Source organism: Tachyglossus aculeatus, chromosome 18, assembly GCF_015852505.1.
Source record: "Tachyglossus aculeatus isolate mTacAcu1 chromosome 18, mTacAcu1.pri, whole genome shotgun sequence".
Classification (NCBI taxonomy): Eukaryota; Metazoa; Chordata; class Mammalia; order Monotremata; family Tachyglossidae; genus Tachyglossus; species Tachyglossus aculeatus.
Genome location: NC_052083.1, coordinates 38,693,175 through 38,715,315, shown reverse-complemented (window position 1 = coordinate 38,715,315; position 22,141 = coordinate 38,693,175). Strand labels below are relative to the sequence as shown.

Genomic DNA, 22,141 nt, shown 5'->3' with positions numbered 1-22,141 from the left:
CACCATCCCTGCCCCGGCGGGGCTCGGAGCCCAAGGGGGAGGGAGAACTGGGATCTTAACCCCATTTATTGAGCGCTTACTGTGTGTAGAGCTCTGTACTAAGCGCTTGGGAATAGGGTAGTATATAGTATATTACAGTATAGTACAGTATAGAGAAGCAGCGTGGTTCAGTGGCAAGAGCCCGGCCTTTCGAATCAGACGTCAGGGGTTCGTATCCCGCCTCCACCGCTTGCCAGCTGTGTGACGTTGGGCAAGTCACTTCACTTCTCTGGGCCTCAGTTCCATCTGTAAAATGGGGATAATAATAATAATAATAATAATAATGATGGCATTTATTAAGCACTTACTGTGTGCAAAGCACTGTTCTGAGTGCTGGGGAGGTTACAAGGTGACCAGGTTGTCCCACGTGGGGCTCACAGTCTCCATCCCCATTTTACAGATGAGGTCCCTGAGGCCCAGAGAAGTGAAGTGACTCGCCCAAAGTCACACAGCTGACAATTGGCGGAACCGGGGTTTGAACCCAGGACCTCTGACGCCAAAGCCCGGGCTCTTCTCCACTGAGCCACGCTGCTTCTGGGGATGAAGACTAAGCCCCGCGGGTGGGGGGCAACCTGATCACCTTGTAACCGCCCAGCGCTTCGAACGGTGCAAGAGCCCGGGCTTTGGAGTCAGAGGTCATGGGTTCAAATCCCGGCTCCGCCACTTGTCAGCTGTGTGACTTTGGGCAAGTCACTTCACTTCTCTGGGCCTCAGTTCCCTCATCTGGAAAATGGGGATGAAGACTGTGAGCCCCACGTGGGACAACCTGATTACCCTGTATCTACCCCAGCGCTTAGAACAGTGCTTTGCACATAGTAAGCGCTTAACAAATACCAACATTATTATTATTATTTGCACATAGTAAGCGCTTAACAAATACCAACATTATTATTATTATTATTATTTGCACATAGTAAGCGCTTAATAAATCATCAGTCGTATTTATTGAGCGTTACTGTGTGCAGAGCACTGTACTAAGCACTTGGGAAGTACAAATTGGCAACATATAGAGACAGTCCCGACCCAACAGTGGGCTGAATGCCATTATTATTATTATTATTATTTTCCAAGGGAGAGCACCGAGGCCCAGAGAGGTTCGGTGAGTTGTCCGAAGTCCCCCAGCAGGCCCGGGGCAGAGCGGGGATGAGGGAGCTCGGAAGGTGAAGGAGTGGTCCCCGAGGGGACCACCCCCAGGGCCCAGATGACCGGTTCACCAGTAGCCCAGGCCCGGACGGCGTCCAGATCGTTTCATCATCATCAATCGTATTTATTGAGCGCTTACTATGTGCAGAGCACTGTACTAAGCGCTTGGGAAGTACAAATTGGCAACATAGAGAGACAGTCCCTACCCAACAGTGGGCTCACAGTCTAAAAGTCATTTCCTTACCCCTTCTGAGAGTTCTGGCAGAAGGGGCAGCCTGAACGGCATCACCGGGGACAGGAAGGCTGCTGGCCGGAGAGCCGAGCGCTCAGTACACCCGCCCGGCCCAGGCTCGTGAGGGCTCGCGGGCCCGTCTGCCGACACCGGGCACGGCCTGCAGGACCGTGGGGTGAGGCCCGCCCACCTCGGCCGCTTCCCCGACTTAAAGCAAGGCTGATTCTCGGGGTGGCGGCCCGAGGGGCGGAGGGCACGCGGGGCTGGAGCCGGGGGACCGCCCCGGGGTCTCAGTTCGAGGGCCGGGCCGGACCCGGCGGCGGGAGCTTGGGGTCGGCCCCGAGGCCGCTCCGCTGGAGCGCGGCGATGACCTCCGTGTGCTCGAACTCGCCGGGTCGGTGGTTGAAGGTTTCCACCAGCGCGAAGGTCTGCTGGCAGTCCGTGGCGTAGAAGAATTGCACCTGGCTGGCTAGGCACCGGGCTTCCGGGACCGTCTGAGGGGGGAAAAGTGACCGGCCGTCACCCCCGGCCTGGCCCAGCCGGCCCCTCCCTCCCACTCTTGGCTCTCGTCAATCAATCAATCAATCGATCGTATTTATTGAGCGCTTACTGTGTGCAGAGCACTGGGAAGTCCAAGTTGGCAACATAGAGAGACAGTCCCTATCCAACAGCGGGCTCACAGTCTAAAAGGGGGGGACAGAGAACAACACCAAACATACTAACAAAATAAAATAAATAGAATGGATAGGTACAAGTAAAATCAATCAATTAATCGTATTTATTGAGCGCTTACTGTGTGCGGAGCACTGGACTAAGCGCTTCGGAAGTACAAGCTGGCAACGTATAGAGACAGTCCCTACCCAACAGCGGGCTCACAGTCTAAAAGGGGGGGACAGAGAACAAAACCAAACATACTAACAAAATAAAATAAATAGAATAGATAGGTACAAGTAAAATCAACCAATCGTATTTATTGAGCGCTTATGGTGTGCAGAGCACTGGACTAAGCGCTTGGAAAGTCCAAGTTGGCAACATATAAAGACGGTCCCTATCCAACAGCAGGCTCACAGTCTAAAAGGGGGAGACAGAGAAGAACACCAAACATACTAACAAAATAAAATAAATAGAATAGATAGGTACAAGTAAAATCAATCAATCAATCGTATTTATTGAGCGCTTACTGTGTGCAGAGCACTGGAATAAGCGCTTGGGAAGTCCAAGTTGGCAACATATAGAGACAGTCCCTATCCAACAGCGGGCTCACAGTTTAAAAGGGGGAGACAGAGAACAAAACCAAACAAAATAAAATAAATAGAATAGATAGGTACAAGTAAAATCAATCAATCAATCAATCAATCGTATTTATTGAGCGCTTACTGTGTGCAGAGCACTGGACTAATCGCTTGGGAAGTCCAAGTTGGCAACATAGAGAGACAGTCCCTATCCAACAGAGGGCTCACAGTCTAAAAGGGGGAGACACAGAACAAAACCAAACATACTAACAAAATAAAATAAATAGAATAGATAGGTACAAGTAAAATCAATCAATTGTATTTATTGAGCGCTTACTGTGTGCAGAGCACTGGACTAAGCGCTTGGGAAGTCCAAGTTGAGAACATAGAGAGACAGTCCCTACCCAACAGCGGGCTCACAGTCTAAAAGGGGGAGACACAGAACAAAACCAAACATACTAACAAAATAAAATAGAATAGAATAGATAGGTACAAGTAAAATAAATCAATAGAGTAATAAATATGTAAAATAAATAGAGTAAGAAATATGTACAAGCTTCCTGAGAAGCCGCCTTCCCCAGGGGACCTTCCCTGCTTGACCGCAGTCTTCCCAGTCATCATCATCATCAATCGTATTTATTGAGCGCTTACTGTGTGCAGAGCACTGTACTAAGCGCTTGGGAAGTTCAAGTTGGCTGTACAAGTACAGTCCGGCCCATCCCGTCAGCGGTCGCCACTCACCTTATTATTATTATTCTTATTCTTTAATGGTATTTAAGCGCTTACTATGTTCCCCACACTGCACTAAGCCCTGGGTGGCTACAAGATTATCAAGCTGGACACTGTCCACGTCCCACGGGGGTCAGAGAAGCAGCGTGGCTCAGTGGAAAGAGCCCGGGCTTTGGAGTCAGAGGTCATGGGTTCAAATCCCGGCTCCGCCAAGTGTCAGCTGGGTGACTTTGGTCACTTCTCTGGGCCTCAGTTCCCTCATCTGGAAAATGGGGATGAAGACTGTGAGCCCCCCGTGGGACAACCTGATCACCCTGTAACCTCCCCAGCGCTTAGAACAGTGCTTTGCACATAGTAAGCGCTTTATAAAATGCCATTATGTGAAGCTCAGTCTTAATCCCCATTTTTCAGATGAGGGGATGGAGGCCCAGAGAAGTAAAGTTTCCTGCCCGAAGTCACACACACAAGACAGTGCTTTGCACATAGCAAGCGCTTAATAAATGCCATTATAAAAAAAAAAAAAAAAGACAGGTGGCAGACCCAGAATTAGAACTCAGGTCCTTCTGACTCCGGCCTGTGCTGTCTCTGCTAGGCCATGCTGTGTCTCGTTATTCAGTGATTATTCGACCACGGCTCACTTTGGTTTTGCCCTTTGTATTTACGCTTTGACTCTTATGATGGCGATGGTATTTGTTAGACTGTGAGCCCACTGTTGGGTAGGGACTGTATATGTTGCCAACTTGTACTTCCCAAGTGCTTAGTACAGTGCTCTGCACACAGTAAGCGCTCAATAAATACGATTGATTGATTGATTGATTGATTGATTTTACAGATGAGGCACCTGAGGCCCAGAAAAGTGAAGTTACTTGCCCAAGGACACACAACAGCAAAGCCGGGATTAGAACCCAGGTCCTTCTGCTTCCTAGGCCCGGGCACCGTCCTCTACACGATGCTGCTTCCCTATCGTACAGTGGGAAATCTGTGTCCCCCGTCAGAAGGGAAATTCCTCAAAGGTAGGGACAGGAGAGGAGGTTTGGGGGGGCTGGGACAGGGAGGGGCTTCTACGGGAGCCCGGTCAATCAATCAATCAGTCAATCGTATCTATTAAGCGCTTACTGTATGCAGAGCACTGTACTAAGCGCTTGGGAAGTACAATCAATCAATCAATCGTATTTATTGAGCGCTTACTGTGTGCAGAGCACCGTACTAAGCGCTTGGGAAGTCCAAGTTGGCAACATCTAGAGACGGCCCCTACCCAACAGTGGACTCACAGTCTTACCTCCTTCCCTTCCCCACAGCCCCTGTATATATGTATATAAGCTTGTACATATTTATTACTCTATTTATTTATTTATTTATTTTACTTGTACCTATCTATTCTATTTATCTTATTTTGTTAGTATGTTTGGTTTTGTTGTCTGTCTCCCCCTTTTAGACTGTGAGCCCACTGTTGGGTAGGGACTGTCTCTAGATGTTGCCAATTTGTACTTCCCAAGCGCTTAGTACAGTGCTCTGCACATAGTAAGCGCTCAATAAATATGATTGATGATGATGATGATGATAGAAGGACTAGTAGCCCCGGCCCTGGCCCAGGTCCTCACCAGAAAAGTGGGCTCCAGCTCCGCCGTGACCAGAACGATGCCCTTCTCCGCCTTGAGCTCTGGGTAATGGTAGAGCACCAGTTGGCTGGCCGCCGCGTCGCCTCGGGTCTGTGGGATGAGATCAATCAATCAATCAATCAATCAATCGTATTTATTGCCCAGGCTGGTCGCTTAGTACAATGCTCTGCACACAGTAAGCGCTCAATAAATACGATTGAATGAATGAATGAATGGTCACCGGGGTAAACCCAGGGCTGCCCCTCCCACCTCCCCACCCCTCCCAGATTCATTCATTCAATCGTATTTATTGAGCGCTTACTGTGTGCAGAGTACTGTGCTAAGCGCTTGGGAAGTACAAGTTGGCAACATATAGAGACAGTCCCTGCCCAACAGCGGGCTCGCAGTCTAGAAGGGGGAGACAGACAACAAAACATATTAACAAAATAAAATAGACTAAATGTGTACAAGTAAAATAGAGTAATTCATTCATTCATTCAATCGTATTTACTGAGCGCTTAATGTGTGCAGAGCACTGTACTAAGCGCTTGCGAAGTACAAGTTGGCAACATCTAGAGATGGTCCTTACCCAACAGCGGGCTCACAGTCTAGAAGGGGGAGACAGACAGCAAAACAAAACATATTAACAAAATAAAACAGACGAAATATGTACAAGTAAAACAGAGTCATTCATTCATTCATTCAATCGTATTTATTGAGCGCTTCCTGTGTGCAGAGCACTGTGCTAAGCGCTTGGGAAGTACAAGTTGGCAACATCTAGAGACGGTCCCTACCCAACAGTGGGCTCACAGTCTAGAAGGGGAAGACAGACAACAAAACAAAACATATTAACAAAATAAAATAAATAGACTAAATATGTACAAGTAAAATAGAGTAATTTATTCAATCGTATTTATTGAGCGCTTACTGTGTGCAGAGCACTGTGCTAAGCGCTTGGGAAGTCCAAGTTGGCAACATCTAGAGACGGTCCCTACCCAACAGCGGGCTCACAGTCTAGAAGGGGGAGACAGACAACAAAACAAAACATATTAACAAAATAGAGTAAATATGTACAAGTAAAATAAATAATAAATAAATCCGTACAAACATATATACATCTATACAGGTGCTGTGGGGAAGGGAAGGAGGTAAGGCGGGGGGGATGGAGAGGGGGAGGAGGGGGAAAGAAAGGGGGCTCAGTCTGGGAACAAAACATATTAACAAAATAAAATAAATGTGGACAGGTGTCAATAAAGTGCTTGGGAAGTCCAAGTCGGCGACATATAGAGACGGTCCCTACCCAACAACGGGCTCACAGTCTAGAAGGGGGAGACGGACAATCAAAGCAAAACATGTGGACAGGTGTAGTAATAAATATGGACAAACATGTTGCCAACTTGTACTTCCCAAGCGCTTAGTACAGTGCTCTGCACACAGTAAGCGCTCAATAAATACGACTGAATGAATATATACATATACACAGGTCTGGATCTGACCATCCTGACCTCCCTCCACCCCACCACCCCCGGCACACTTAGCCCATCCGTTCCTCAGACGGGCTCTCACCCTCGTCGCAGACCCGGTTTGATTCATTCATTCACTCAATCGTATTTATTGAGCGCTTACTGTGTACTAAGCGCTCGGGAAGTCCAAGTCGGCAACATAGAGAGACGGTCCCTACCCAACCACGGGCTCACAGTCTAGAAGGGGGAGACGGACAACGGAATAAAACATGGGGACAGGTGTCAAGTTGTCAGAATAAATAGAAATAAAGCTAGATGCACCTCATTAACAAAATAAATAGAATAGTAAATATGTACAAGTAAAATAAATAGAGTAATAAATCCGTACAAACATATGCAGGTGCTGTGGGGAGGGGAAGGAGGGAGGGCGGGGGGGATGGGGAGGAGAGGAAAAAGGGGGCTCAGTCTGGGAAGGCCTCATGGAGGAGGTGAGCTCTCAGATTTGCTAATAATAATGATGGCATTTGTTAAGCGCTTACTATGTGCAAAGCACTGTTCTAAGCGCTGGGGGGGATACAAGGTGATCAGGTTGTCCCATGTGGGGCTCACAGTCATCATCCCCCTTTTACAGATGAGGTCACTGAGGCTCTGAGAAGTTAAGTGACTTCTTAGAGAAGCAGCGTGGCTCAGTGGAAAGAGCCCGGGCTTTGGAGTCAGAGGTCATGGGTTCGAATCCCGGCTCTGCCAACTGTCAGCTGTGTGACTCTGGGCAAGTCACTTCACTTCTCTGGGCCTCAGTTGCCTCACCTGTAAAATGGGGATGAAGACTGTGAGCCCCCCATTTATTTGTACATATTTATTGTAATTATTTTATTTTGTTAATACGTTTTGTTTTGTTCTCTGTCTCCCCCTTCTAGACTGTGAGCCCACTGGTGGGTAGGGACCATCTCTATATGTTGCCAACTTGTACTTCCCAAGCGCTTAGTACAGTGCTCTGCACATAGTAAGCGCTCAATAAATGCGATTGAATGAATGACAACCTGATCACCTTGTAACCTCCCCAGCGCTTAGAACAGTGCTTTGCACATAGTAAGCGCTTAATAAATGTCATCATCATCAAGTGACTTGCCTAAGGTCACACAGCAGACATGTGGCGGAGCCGGGATTCGAACCCATGACCTCTGACTCCAAAGCCCGGGCTCTTTCCACTGAGCCACGCGGGGGGCAGAAAGGGCAGCTGGCCCTCCCCCTTAGGTGTGCCTGCATCTGGCCGCCTGTCATTCAATCATTCATTCAATTATCTCCACCGCAGCGCTCAGCACAGCGCTCGGCACATGCCGCGACGGTCCAATGGGCAAAAGTGGAGTTAAAGGGCAAGCCGGTGAATTTATCTGGGCAAACTGATCACCTTGTAACCTCCCCAGCGCTTAGAACAGTGCTTTGCACATAGTAAGCGCTTAATAAATGCCATCATTATTATTCTTACTTCTCTCCAGTGGTTTTCTCCGCTGATTATTAGAAAAAAGGGAGTGTTTTGCGGCTGTGCCACGGATTCTACCCTCGCCCGTCCCGTGAAAGCCGAAACCTCAAATTGCAAAGGGCCCGGCCGGCTCGTTACGGGCAGGGAACGTGCCTGCTGATTCTGTTGTATCGTACTCTCCCTAGCGCTTAGTACAGTGCCCACAGTGCGCGCTCAATAAATACCACCAGTTGACTGGGGGTATACCACTTTTCAGCTCCCGAAGGACGCATTAATCCATGACTTTTCTAATGATCAACGGGAAAAATCCCAAGTCCCCCACTGCCGTTTAACTCCGCTTTCTTCAGCCTGATCACTGCGTTGGGTGCCGAGCGCTGTGCTGAGCGCTGGGGTGGAGACAACGAGGCAGGTGGTGAGACTTAGTGGCCGCCCCGCCCGGGCTCACCATCTAAGGGGGAGGACCAGGGGAGACTGAGTCCGGAGGGGTTCATTCATTCATTCAATCATCTTTATTGAGCACTTACCGTGCGCAGGGCACTGTACTAAGCGCCTGGGAAGTACAAGTTGGCAAAAGGGACCCGCCCAAGGTCCCGCAGCTCTCCCTGCCGGGCGCCTACCTGGATATTGATGAGGGCGGTGAAGTGCAGCTCAGTGCCCGACCACTGGCCAACGAAGAACTCGTATCCTTCCCTCCTGGGCAGGGCGTACAGAAACTGCAGAACGCGAGAACGAGGGCTGGTCAATTCATTCATTCATTTGTATTTATTGAGCGCTTACTGTGTGCAGAGCACTGTACTAAGCGCTTGGGAAGTACAAGTTGGCAACATCTAGAGACGGCCAATGCCCCGTGGCCTCCGGCCTGGCTTTTCCCACCGCTCACACCGACCCCCCACCTCTCCCCCGAACGGCCCCAGGAGGTGGGACCGGCCCATCTCATTCGTCATTCAATCATATTTACTGAGCGCTTCCCATTCATTCATTCAATCGTATTTATTGAGCGCTTACTGTGTGCAGAGCACCGTACTAAGCGCTTGGGAAGTCCAAGTTGGCGACATATGGAGACGGTCCCTACCCAACAGTGGGCTCACAGTCTAGAATCAGAGGGAAGCTAGCATGCGTGAAATATGGATTACGGAAAGCCTTGAAATTCATTCATTCATTCATATTTATTGAGCACTTACTGTGTGCAGAGCACCGTACTAAGCGCTTGGGAAGTCCAAGTTGGCGACATATAGAGACGGTCCCTACCCAACAGTGGGCTCACAGTCTAGAATCAGAGGGAAGCTAGCATGCGTGAAATATGGATTATGGAAAGCCTTGAAATTCATTCATTCATTCACTCAATTGTATTTATTGAGCGCTTACTGTGTGCAGAGCACCGTACTAAGCGCTTGGGAAGTCCAAGTTGGCGACATATAGAGACGGCCCCTACCCAACAGTGGGCTCACAGTCTAGAATCAGAGGGAAGCTAGCACGTGTGAAATCTGGATTATGGAAAGCCTTGAAATTCATTCATTCATTCACTCAATCGTATTTATTGAGCGCTTCCTGTGTGCAGAGCACCGTACTAAGCGCTTGGGAAGTCCAAGCTGGCAACATATAGAGATGGTCCCTACCCAACAGTGGGCTCCCAGTCTAGAATCAGAGGGAAGCTAGCATGTGTGAAATATGGACTATGGAAAGCCTTGAAATCCATTCATTCATTCACTCAATCGTATTTATTGAGCGCTTCCTGTGTGCAGAGCACTGTACTAAGCGCTTGGGAAGTCCAAGTTGGCAACATATAGAGATGGTCCCTACCCAACAGTGGGCTCCCAGTCTAGAATCAGAGGGAAGCTAGCATGTGTAAAATATGGATTATGGAAAAGCCTTGAAATGGAGAATCTGGCGGTAAGCAGGGCACTGGACTAAACGCCTGGGAGAGTACAATATAACAATAAACAGTTCCGCTCCCTGCCCGCAACGAGCTTCCAGTCCCTTCTAGACTGTGAGCCTACTGTTGGGTAGGGATTGTCTCTATATGTGGCCAACTTGGACTTCCCAAGTGCTTAGTTCAGTGCTCTGCACACAGTGAGCGCTCCATAAATACTATTGAATGAATGAATGAAATAATAATGAATACGATTGAATGAATGAATGAATGAACAAAATCAATCAATCAATCGTATTTATTGAGCACTTACTGTGTGCAGAGCACTGTACTAAGCGCTTGGGAAGTACAAGTTGGCAACATATAGAGACGGTCCCTACCCAACAGTGGGCTCACGGTCTAAAACAGAAGCCAGGGGTTTGATGAGGAGGAGATGGGGGGCTTTCCCTTTTGGGTCTCGGCCCCCACAGATGGGGCTGTCGCTGGAAGGGAGGGAGGGGAGAGGTGGAGGAGTAGAGGGGACGCGGGGAACGCAGGTGCTCACCGATGGACACGCCTGGGCCCGGGTCCAGAGCAGATCAAACGTCTTGGCCTGCAAATGAGGGGAGGGGGGACCCCAACGCACGGGCCGACACCCTGAGCCTCAGTCACCCACCTCCCCCAGCCCGCAGCTTCCCCAGGCCCAAACAACCAATCAATCGTATTTATTGAGCGCTTACTGTGTGCAGAGCACTGTACTAAGCGCTTGGGAAGTACAAGCTGGCAACAACTAGAGACAGTCCCTACCCAACAGTGGGCTCACAGTCTAGAAGGGGGAGACAGAGAACAAAACCAAACATACTAACAAAATAAAATAAATAGAATAGATAGGTACAAGTAAAATCAATCAATCAATCGTACATATTGAGCGCTTACTTTGTGCAGAGCACTGTATTAAGAGCTTGGGAAGTACAAGTTGGCAACATAGAGAGACAGTCCCTACCCAACAGTGGGCTCACAGTCTAAAAGGGGGAGACAGACAACAAAACCAAACATACGAACAAAATAAAATGAATAGAATAGATAGGTACAAGTAAAATCAATCAATCAATCAATCGTATTTATTGAGCGCTTACTGTGTGCAGAACACTGTACTAAGCACTTGGGAAGTCCAAGCTGGCAACCTATAGAGACAGTCCCTACCCAACAGTGGGCTCCCAGTCTAGAAGGGGGAGACAGAGAACAAAACCAAACATACTAACAAAATAAAATAGAATAGAATAGATAGGTACAAGTAAAATAAATCAATAGAGTAATAAATATGTAAAATAAATTAATAGAGTAATAAATATGTACAAACATATATACATCAATCATCAATCAATCAATCGTATTTATTGAGCGCTTACTGTGTGCAGAGCACTGGACTAAGTGCTTGGGAAGTCCAAAGTTGGCAACATAGAGAGACAGTCCCTACCCAACAGTGGGCTCACAGTCTAAAAGGGGGGAGACACAGAACAAAACCAAACATACTAACAAAATAAAATAGAATAGAATACACAGGTACAAGTGAAATAAATCAATAGAGGAATAAATATGCAAAATAAATAAATATATAAATAGAGTAATAAATATGTACAAACATATATACATCAATAATCAACCAATCAATCAATTGTATTTATTGAGCGCTTACTGTGTGCAGAGCACTGTACTAAGCGCTCGGGAAATCCAAGTTGGCAACATCTAGAGACAGTCCCTACCCAACAGTGGGCTCACAGTCTAGAAGGGGGAGACAGAGAACAGAACCAAACATACTAACAAAATAAAATAGAATAGATAGGTACAAGTAAAATAAATCAAGAGGAATAAATATGTAAAATAGAGTAATAAATATGTACAAACATATATACATCAATCATCAATCAATCAATCGTATTTATTGAGCGCTTACTGTGTGCAGAGCACTGTACTAAGCGCTTGGGAAGTCCAAGCTGGCAACATATAGAGACGGTCCCTACCCGACAGTGGGCTCACAGTCTAAAAGGGGGAGACAGAGAACAAAACCAAACATACTAACAAAAATAAAATAGAATAGATAGGTACAAGTAAAATAAATCAACAGAGGAATAAATATGTAAAATAAATAAATAAATAGAGTAATAAATCTGTACAAACATATATACAGGTGCTGTGGGGAAGGGAAGGAAGTAAGATGGGGGGGAAAGCACAGCCACGAGTGGGGCCGAGTGAGTGCCGGCCCAGTGGGCGCACCCATCCCACCCGCCCCCCCGGGAGGAGAAAACTTACGGGAATGACGGCAAACACTGTGTCTTTCGCGGAAAAATACTGCTGCCAGATCTGGGAAGGTTAAGAGGGGACGGCGGATGAGGTCTGGAGGCCCGCGGCCCCCCGGGCTCCCTCTCCCCACCCACCCCGCCCGGCCCTCCGGGCACCTGTCCGATCTCCTCGGCCGTCTTGTCCTTCACCAGGTCCAGGTTGAGGATGGAGCTGAGGGCCTGGAACGGAAAAGTCGGGACCCTCGACAGCTGCCTGACATCGATCGATCGTATTTAGTCATTCAATTGTACTTATTGAGCGCTCACTGTGTGCGGAGCACTGGACTAAGCGCTTGGGAAGGACGGGTTGGCAACATCTAGAGACGGTCCCTACCCGACAGCGGGCTCACAGGCTAGGAGGGGGAGACAGACAACAAAACATATTAACAACATAAAATAAATAGAATAGATATGTACAAGTAAAATAACTAGATAAATAGAGTAATAAATACGTACAAACTTATATACATATATACAGGTACAATCAATCAATCGTATTTATTGAGCGCTTACTGTGCGTAGAGCACTGGACTAAGCGCTTGGGAAGGTTGAGTTGGCAACATCTAGAGACGGTCCCTACCCGGCAGTGGGCTCACAGTCTGGAAGGGGGAAGACAGACAACAAAACAAAACATATTAACAAAATAAAATAGACTAGATATGTACAAGTAAAATAACTAGAGTAATAAATACGTACAAACATATATACAGGTACAATCAATCAATCAATCATATTTATTGAGCGCTTACTGTGTGCAGAGCACTGGACTAAGCGCTTGGGAAGGACGAGTTGGCAACATCTAGAGACGGTCCCTACCCGACAGTGGGCTCACAGTCTAGGAGGGGGAGACAGACGACAAAACAAAACATATTAACAAAATAAAATAGACTAGATATGTACAAGTAAAATAACTACAGTAATAAATACGTACAAACATATATACATATATACAGGTACAATCAATCAATCAATCATATTTATTGAGCGCTTACTGTGCGCAGAGCACTGGACTAAGCGCTTGGGAAGGACAAGTTGGCAACATCTAGAGACGGTCCCTACCCAACAGTGGGCTCACAGTCTAGGAGGGGGAGACAGACGACAAAACAAAGCATATTAACAAAGTAAAATAAATTGAATAGATATGTACAAGTAAAATAACTAGATAAATAGAGTAATAAATATGTACAAACGTATACACATATATACAGGTACAGGTACAATCAATCAATCATATTTATTTATTTATTATTTTTTCTAATGGCATTTATTAAGCACTTACTATGGGGAGGTTACAAGGTAATCAGGTTGTACCACGTGGGGCTCACAGTCTTCACCCCCATTTTACAGATGAGGTAACTGAGGCCCAGAGAAGTGAAGTGACTTGCCCAAAGTCACACAGCTGACAGTTGGCAGAGCCGGGATTTGAACCCATATCCTCTGACTCCAAAGCCCGGGCTCTTTTCCATTGAGCCACGCTGCTTCTCTACAAGTAAAATAACTAGATAGAGTAATAAATACGTACAAACATATATACATATAGACAGGTACAGGTACAATCAATCAATCAATCGTATTTATTGAGCGCTTACTGTGTGCAGAGCACTGGACTAAGCGCTTGGGAAGTACAAGATGGCAACATATAGAGACAGTCCATCAATCAATTGTATTTATTGAGCGCTTACTGTGTGCAGAGCACTGAACTAAGTGCTTGGGAAGTACAAGTTGGCAACATATAGAGACAATCAATCAATCGTATTTATTGAGCGCTTACTGTGTGCAGAGCACTGGACTAAGCGCTTGGGGAGGAGGGGGGCGGTCAGGCCAGTGGCCACCAGCGAGGCGAGGTCACAGAGCGGGGCGACCCTTACGATCCCCCCTCCTCGTTTTCCTAACGGCCTCCCAGCCCGCCCGGCCTTCCCAACTCCTCTGCCGGAGACAATCCCTCTGGCCCCATCCCCACGCTTAGCCCCCACGGACATTTATTTATTCATTCAATCAATCAATCAATCGCATTTATTGAGCGCTTACTGTGTGCAGAGCACTGGACTAAGCGCTTGGGAAGTCCAAGTTGGCAACATAGAGAGACGGTCCCTACCCAACAACGGGCTCACGGTCTAGAAGAGAAAAATACGGAACGCTTCACGAATTTGCGGGTCACCCTCGCGCAGGGGCCACGCTAATAATAATAATAATGGCATTTATTAAGTGCTTACTATGTGCAAAGCACTGTTCTAAAGCGCTGGGGAGGTTACAAGGTGATCAGGTTGTCCCACGGGGGGGCTCACAGTCTTCATCCCCATTTGACAGATGAGGGAACTGAGGCCCAAGCGCTTAGTACAGTGCTCTGCACATAGTAAGTGCTCAATAAATACGATTGATGATGATGAAGTGACTTGCTCATCTCCTCTGTATCGTTCCGATTTTGGTATATGTGCTGCCGAAGCGATCGAGCGGTGTGCGAAGCACTGTACTAAGCACCTGCGGAACGGCCCAGGGGGCGGAGACCGGACTTCTAGACTGTGAGCCCGCTGTTGGGTGAGGACGTCTCTATATGTTGCCAACTTGGACTTCCCGAGCGCTTAGTACAGTGCTCCGCACACAGTAAGCGCTCAATAAATACGATTGAATGAATGACTAACTGCAGGGGGTTGAATGACGAGGGGACGGCCTCTTCGATCCTCCCCATCTCGTTCCCTTTTTTCGTCTCTCCTGGTGGAACCCCTTACTAGCTAGGAGCAGCAGCGTGGCTCGGTGGAAAGAGCCCGGGCTTTGGAGTCAGAAGTCATGGGTTCAAATCCCGGCTCCGCCAACTGTCAGCTGTGTCACTTTGGGCGAGTCACTTCACTTCTCTGTGCCTCAGTTCCCTCATCTGTAAAATGGGGATTAAGACTAGGAGCCCCTCGGGGGACAACCTGATCCCCTTGGAACCTCCCCAGCGCTTAGAACAGTGTGTTGCACATAGTAAGCGCTTAATAAATGCCATCATCATTATTATTATCATTATTATTTGGAGTCAGAAGTCATGGGTTCAAATCCCGGCTCCGCCAACTGTCAGCTGTGTGACTTTGGGCGAGTCACTTGACTTCTCTGTGCCTCAGTTTCCTCATCTACAAAATGGGGATTGACTGTGAACCCCCCGTGGGACCACCTGATCACCTTGTAACCTCCCCAGCGCTTAGAACAGTGCGTTGCACATAGTAAGTGCTTAATAAAAGCCATCATTATTATTATTATTTGGAGTCAGAAGTCATGGGTTCAAATCCCGGCTCCGCCAACTGTCAGCCGTGTCACTTTGGGCGAGTCACTTGACTTCTCTGTGCCTCAGTTCCCTCACCTGCAAAATGGGGATTGACTGTGAACTGCCCGTGGGACAACCTGATCACCTTGTCACCTCCCCAGCACTTAGAACAGTGCATTGCACATAGTAAACGCTTAATAAATGCTATCATTATTATTATTATTTGGAGTCAGAAGTCATGGGTTCAAATCCCGGCTCCGCCAACTGTCAGCCGTGTCACTTAGGGTGAGTCACTTGACTCCTCTGGGCCTCAGTTCCCTCACCTGCAAAATGGGGATTTCCTGTGAACCCCCGTGGGACAACCTGATCACCTTGTAACCTCCCCAGCGCTGAGAACAGTGCTTTGCACATAGTAAGCGCCTAATAAATGCCGTCATCATCATTATTATTATTTAGTAGGGCTAATTCTCAACTTCTCTTTCCTAGTGCTCGCAACTAGGGAGATTTTTCAGGTCTCTTTGCAGCCTACCTTGTTTCTGGTGAAACCTTTGCTCCGTGGTTGCTCGTCCACATCTCCTGCCTGTGATAAACGGGAAAAATGTTATTTATTCCCGGTGGAAAGGGCTACTTATCCACGTGGGCGGCTGGGAAAATCTGAGCGACCCCCTCGTGCACGGCCATTAGAGTGGACACTCCTTGGACATCAATACACTTATAGACATCAAATGTAGACATCACATGTATATATCTGTAATTTTATTTATTTGTATTGATGTCTTCCTCCCTTCAAGGCCCTACTGAGAGCTCACCTCCTCCAGGAGGCCTTCCCAGACTGAGCCCCTTCCTTCCTCTCCCCTTCGTCCCCCTCTCCATCCCCCCCATCTTACCTCCTTCCCTTCCCCACAGCACCTATATATATGTATATATGTTTGTACAGATTTATTACTCTATTTATTTATTTATTTTGCTTGTACATAGCTATTCTATTTATTTTATTTTGTTAGTATGTTTGGTTTTGTTCTCTGTCTCCCCCTTTTAGACTGTGAGCCCACTGTTGGGTAAGGACTGTCTCTAGATGTTGCCAATTTGTACTTCCCAAGCGGTTAGTACAGTGCTCTGCACATAGTAAGCGCTCAATAAATACGATTGATGATGATGAAGTAATGGGTCTCTTTAACTTGCCTAAGCATTTAGCACAGTGCCTTGCACCCAAAGGGCACTCAGTACACCCAGTTGCAAATACTAGCGCTTCCCCAAGCCCCGGGCCGGTGCATTATACCAGGGAGAGCTCAGTACTTTCTGTACCTACCCTTACGAGCGAAGCAGCGTGGTGTATCGGATAGCGCCCGGGTCTGGGACTCGGAAGGACCTGGGTTCTAATCCCGGCGCCGCCACCTGTCTGCTGTGTGACCTGGGGCGAGTCACTTCACTCCCCCGGGCCTCCGTTGCCTCATCTGTAAAACGGGGATTGTAACGGGGATTGCCTCATCTGTAACCATGCCGGCGCTTAGTTCAGTGCCTGGCACGCATTCGTTCATTCAGTCGTATTTACTGAGTGCTTACTGTGTGCAGAGCACTGTACTAAGCGCTTGGGAAGTCCAAGCTGGCAACGTATAGAGATGGGCCCTACCCAACAACGGGCTCACAGTCTAGAAGGGGGAGACAGACAACAAAACGACACAGTAAGCGCTTAACAGATACCACAGTTATTATTACCCCCGAGCGCTTAGTAATAATAATTATAATAATAATGATGGCATTTATTAAGTGCTTACTATGTGCACTCCAAATAATAATGATAATAATAATGATGATGGCATTTATTAAGCGCTTACTATGTGCAAAGCACTGTTCTAAGCGCTGCGGAGGTGACAAGGTGATCAGGTTGTCCCACGTGGGGCTCACAGTCTTAACCCCCATTTTCCAGATGAGGTCACTGAGGCCCAGAGAAGTGAAGTGACTTGCCCAAAGTCACCCAGCTGACAAGGGGCGGAGCTGGGATTTGAACCCCTGACCTCTGACTCCAAAATCTTAACCCCCATTTTCCAGATGAGGTCACGGAGGCCCAGAGAAATCAATCAATCGTATTTATTGAGCGCTTACTGTGTGCAAAGCACTGTACTAGGCGCTTGGGAAGTCCAAGTTGGCAACATATGAAGTGAAGTGACTTGCCCAAAGTCACCCAGCTGACAAGGGGCGGAGCCGGGACTTGAACCCCTGACCTCTGATTCCAAAGTCTTAACCCCCATTTTCCAGATGAGGTCACTGAGGCCCAGAGAATCAATCAATCGTATTTATTGAGCGCTTACTGTGTGCAAAGCACTGTACTAAGCGCTTGGGAAGTACAAGTTGACAACATATGAAGTGAAGTGACTTGCCCAAAGTCACCCAGCTGACAAGGGGCGGAGTCGGGACTTGAACCCCTGACCTCTGACTCCAAAGTCTTAACCCCCATTTTCCAGACGAGGTCACCGAGGCCCAGAGAAGTGAAGTGACTTGCCCAAAGTCACCCAGCTGACAAGGGGCGGAGCCGGGACTTGAACCCCTGACCTCTGACTCCAAAGTCTTAACCCCCACTTTCCAGATGAGGTCACCGAGGCCCAGAGAAGTGAAGTGACTTGCCCAAAGTCACCCAGCTGACAAGGGGCGGAGCCGGGATTTGAACCCACGACCTCTGACTCCAAAGTCTTAACCCCCATTTTCCAGATGAGGTCACTGAGGCCCAGAGAATCAATCAATCGTATTTATTGAGCGCTTACTGTGTGCAAAGCACTGTACTAAGCGCTTGGGAAGTACAAGTTGGCAACATACGAAGTGAAGTGACTTGCCCAGTCACCCAGCTGACAAGGGGCGGAGCTGGGATTCGAACCCATGACCTCTGACTCCAAAGTCTTAACCCCCATTTTCCAGATGAGGTCACTGAGGCCCAGAGAAGTGAAGTGACTTGCCCAAAGTCACCCAGCTGACAAGGGGCGGAGCCGGGACTTGAACCCCTGACCTCTGACTCCAAAGTCTTAACCCCCATTTTCAATCAATCAATCAATCGTATTTATTGAGCGCTTACTGTGTGCAAAGCTCTGTACTAAGCGCTTGGGAAGTCCAAGTTGGCAACATATGAAGTGAAGTGACTTGCCCAAAGTCACCCAGCTCACAAGGGGCGGAGCCGGGACTTGAACCCCTGACCTCTGACTCCAAAGTCTTAACCCCCATTTTCCAGATGAGGTCACTGAGGCCCAGAGAAGTGAAGTGACTTACCCAAAGTCACCCAGCCGACAAGGGGCGGAGCCGGGATTTGAACCCCTGACCTCTGACTCCAAAGTCTTAACCCCCATTTTCAATCAATCAATCAATCGTATTTATTGAGCGCTTACTGTGTGCAAAGCACTGTACTAAGCACTTCATCATCATCATCAATCATATTTATTGAGCGCTTACTATGTGCAGAGCACTGTACTAAGCGCTTGGGAAGTACAAATTGGCAACATCTAGAGACAGTCCCTACCCAACAGTGGGCTCCCAGTCTAAAAGGGGGAGACAGAGAACAAAACCAAACATACTAACAAAATAAAATAAATAGAATAGATATGTACAGATTAAATAAATAAATAAATAAATAGAGTAATAAATATGTACAAACATATATACAGGTGCTGTGGGGAAGGGAAGGAGGTAAGATGAAGTGAAGTGACTTGCCCAAAGTCACCCAGCTGACAAGGGGCGGAGTCGGGATTCGAACCCATGACCTCTGACTCCAAAGTCTTAGCCCCCATTTTCCAGATGAGGTCACTGAGGCCCAGAGAAGTGAAGTGCCTTGCCCAAAGTCACCCAGCTGACACTTGGCGGAGGCGGGATTCGAACCCATGACCTCTGACTCCAAAGCCCGGGCTCTTTCCACTGAGCCGCGCTGCTTCTCGGGGTCTCGCCACCTTGTTGGGCGCTCAAGGTAGGAGCAGCCCTTGGCCTCTTTTGGGGGCCTGTGGGAGGCTGAAGCGGGCCTTGCCTTTTCCTCCACGTACTGGACAAATTCCGCTTGCTTCGACCGACCCAGGGGCTGCTTCCGCAGTGCGCTCCGCTGCTCCAACCGACACTTAAACGCCTCTGGATCAGACCTGGGTGCGAGGCGACAAAATCGGGGGGCGGTCACTCACCGTGGCCCCCCGGCCCCCAACCACCTGTCCACCACGCCCTGCCCCATCTCCACGACGGCGACACGGTGCTACCAAGGCCGGAAACCATCAATCAATCAATCGTATTTATTCCCTTCCCCACAGCACCTGTATATCAATCAATCAATCAATCGTATTTATTGAGCGCTTACTGTGTGCAGAGCACTGGACTAAGCGCTTGGAAAGTCCAAGTTGGCAACATACAGAGACAGTCCCTACCCAACAGTGGGCTCACAGTCTAAAAATATAGACTATATTTACTATACTTACTGTATTTACTATATTACTATATTTACTATATAACTATATTTACTATATATACTATATTTACTATAAAAATATAGACTATATATAGACTATATGTAGTCTATATATAGTATAATATTATATAGACTATATAATAATAATTGGCATTTGTTAAGCGCTTACTATGTGCAAAGCACTGTTCTAAGTGCTGGGGAGGACACAGGGTAAACAGGTTGTCCCACGTGGGGCTCACATTCTTAATCCCCATTTTACAGATGAGGTAACTGAGGCCCAGAGAAGTGACTTGCCCAACATCACACAGCAGACATGTGGCGGAGTCAGGATTCGAATCCATGACCTCTGACTCCAAAGCCCGGGCTCTTTCCACTGAGACACGCAAGCAGCGTGGGAATATATATAGACTATATATGTTTGTACATATTTATTACTCTATTTATTTATTTTACTTGTACCTATCTATTCTATTTATTTTATTTTGTTAGTATGTTTGGTTTTGTTCTCTGTCTCCCCCTTCTAGCCTGTGAGCCCGCAGTTGGGTAGGGACCGTCTCTAGATGTTGCCAACTTGGACTTCCCAAGCGCTTAGTCCAGTGCTCTGCATACAGTAAGTGCTCAATAAATACGATTGATTGATTGATTATTACGTGCCTACGCTGGGGAGAGTGCTTTACTAGACGCTTAGAGGGTACAAATGTTAGAGTGGAAGCAAGGAATGTTCATTCATTCATTCATTCAATCGTATTTATTGAGCGCTTCCTGTGTGCAGAGCACTGGACTAAGCCCTTGGGAAGTCCAAGTTGGCAACATCTAGAGACGGTCCCTACCCGACAGCGGGCTCACAGTCTAGAATAATAATAATCAATCAATCAAAAAATCAATCAATCGTATTTATTGATTGCTTACTGTATGCAGGGCATTACAATAATAATAATGATGGCATTTATTAAGCGCTTACTGTGTGCAAAGCACTGTTCTAAGCGCTGGGGAGGTTACAAGGGGATCAGGTTGTCCCACGGGGGGGCTCCCAGTCTTAATCCCCATTTTACAGATGAGGTCACTGAAGCGCAGAGAATCAATCAATCAGTCAATCGTATTTATTGAGCTTTTACTGTGTGCAGAGCGCTGTACTAGGCGCTTGGGAAGGACAAGTTGGTGACCTATAGGGACGGTCCCTACCCAACAGCGGGCTCACAGTCTAGAAGGGGGAGACAGACAACAAAACAAAGCATATTTACAAGATAAAATAGACTACATGTGCACAAACAAAACATTCATTCAATCGTATTTATTGAGCGCTTACTGTGTGCGGAGCGCTGTACTAAGCGCTTGGGAAGGACAAGTTTGCAACATCTAGAGACGGCCCCTACCCAACAGCGGGCTCACAGTCTACAAGGGGGAGACAGAGAACAAAGCCAAACATATCAACAAAATAAAATAAATAGAATAGATATGTACAAGTAAATTAACTAGATAAATAGAGTAATAAATACGTACAAACATATATACATATATACAGGTACAGGTAGAATCACTCAATCGTATTTATTGAGCCCACTGTTGGGTAGGGACTGTCTCTATATGTTGCCAATTTGTACTTCCCAAGCGCTTAGTCCAGTGCTCTGCACATAGGAAGCGCTCAATAAATACGATTGACGATGACTGAGCGCTTACTGTGTGCAGAGCACTGGACTAAGCGCTTGGGAAGGACCAGTTGGCAACATCTAGAGACGGTCCCTACCCAAAGGCGGGCTGACACACAGTCTAGAAGGGGAAGACAGAGAACAAAACAAGTCGGATTAGAACCCAGGTCCCCCCCGCAGCCACCTTTGCAGCCTTTGGATCTTCTGTCGGTATTTCCCGAAGAAGGGGTTGTCGTGCAGCGGCGGCTGGGCCGGCCCTGCGGAGAACAAGCGGCACAGGCCCGACAAGGCCCTGCTTCTTCGCGCCGCCATCTTCAGGCCCCTCAACGGCCTCCCCGCCGCCATCTTGGCCGCCCCCAACATGGACGCCGCCATCTTGGCCGCCCCCATGGACGCCGCCATCTTGGACGCCCCCATGGACGCCGCCATCTTGGACGCCCCCTATGGAGGCCGCCATTAGGTCCGTCCCCCTCACGGCGCCCGCCCGCTCCATCCGGTCCGCCGCCCCCTCGCCCCTCCCGCGCCCAACGTCCCCGGAAACAACGTTCCGGGAAACAACGTTCCGGGCAGCAGGACGCAGAGGGGAGCCCCGAATAACACTATTCATTCATTCAATCGTATTTATTGAGCGCTTACTGTGTGCAGAGCACTGTACTAAGCGCTTGGGAAGTCCAAGTTGGCAACATAGAGAGACGGTCCCTACCCAACAGCACCTGTATATATGTAT

General features: G+C 47.8%; 1 protein-coding gene and 1 pseudogene across 1 annotated transcript; both read right to left on the bottom strand.

Moving 5' to 3' along the window:
• Nucleotides 1-1,348: 1,348 nt before the first annotated feature.
• ATPAF1 (ATP synthase mitochondrial F1 complex assembly factor 1) lies at nucleotides 1,349-21,843 on the bottom strand. The gene is made up of 9 exons (XM_038760142.1): nucleotides 21,599-21,843; nucleotides 19,343-19,451; nucleotides 15,872-15,922; nucleotides 12,222-12,284; nucleotides 12,076-12,126; nucleotides 10,331-10,378; nucleotides 8,534-8,629; nucleotides 4,977-5,084; nucleotides 1,349-1,908 (listed from the first exon to the last, which is right to left on the bottom strand). The coding sequence occupies exons 1-9, from the start codon at nucleotides 21,841-21,843 to the stop codon at nucleotides 1,705-1,707; spliced, it is 975 nt and encodes a 324-aa protein (XP_038616070.1). The 3' UTR covers nucleotides 1,349-1,704.
• LOC119940500 lies at nucleotides 14,228-14,550 on the bottom strand (annotated as a pseudogene).
• Nucleotides 21,844-22,141: the final 298 nt, after the last annotated feature.

What these genes read in the sequence shown, in the direction of transcription:
- ATPAF1 (XM_038760142.1), bottom strand. Translation starts at nt 21,843, where the DNA reads ATGGCGGCGTCCATGGGGGCGTCCAAGATGGCGGCGTCCATGGGGGCG. An exon ending in AAGATCCAAAGGCTGCAAAG is followed by an intron (nt 19,452 to 21,598) that starts GTGGCTGCGGGG and finishes CCTCGCACCCAG; the next exon opens with GTCTGATCCAGAGGCGTTTA. An exon ending in TCCAGTACGTGGAGGAAAAG is followed by an intron (nt 15,923 to 19,342) that starts GCAAGGCCCGCT and finishes CGTTTATCACAG; the next exon opens with GCAGGAGATGTGGACGAGCA.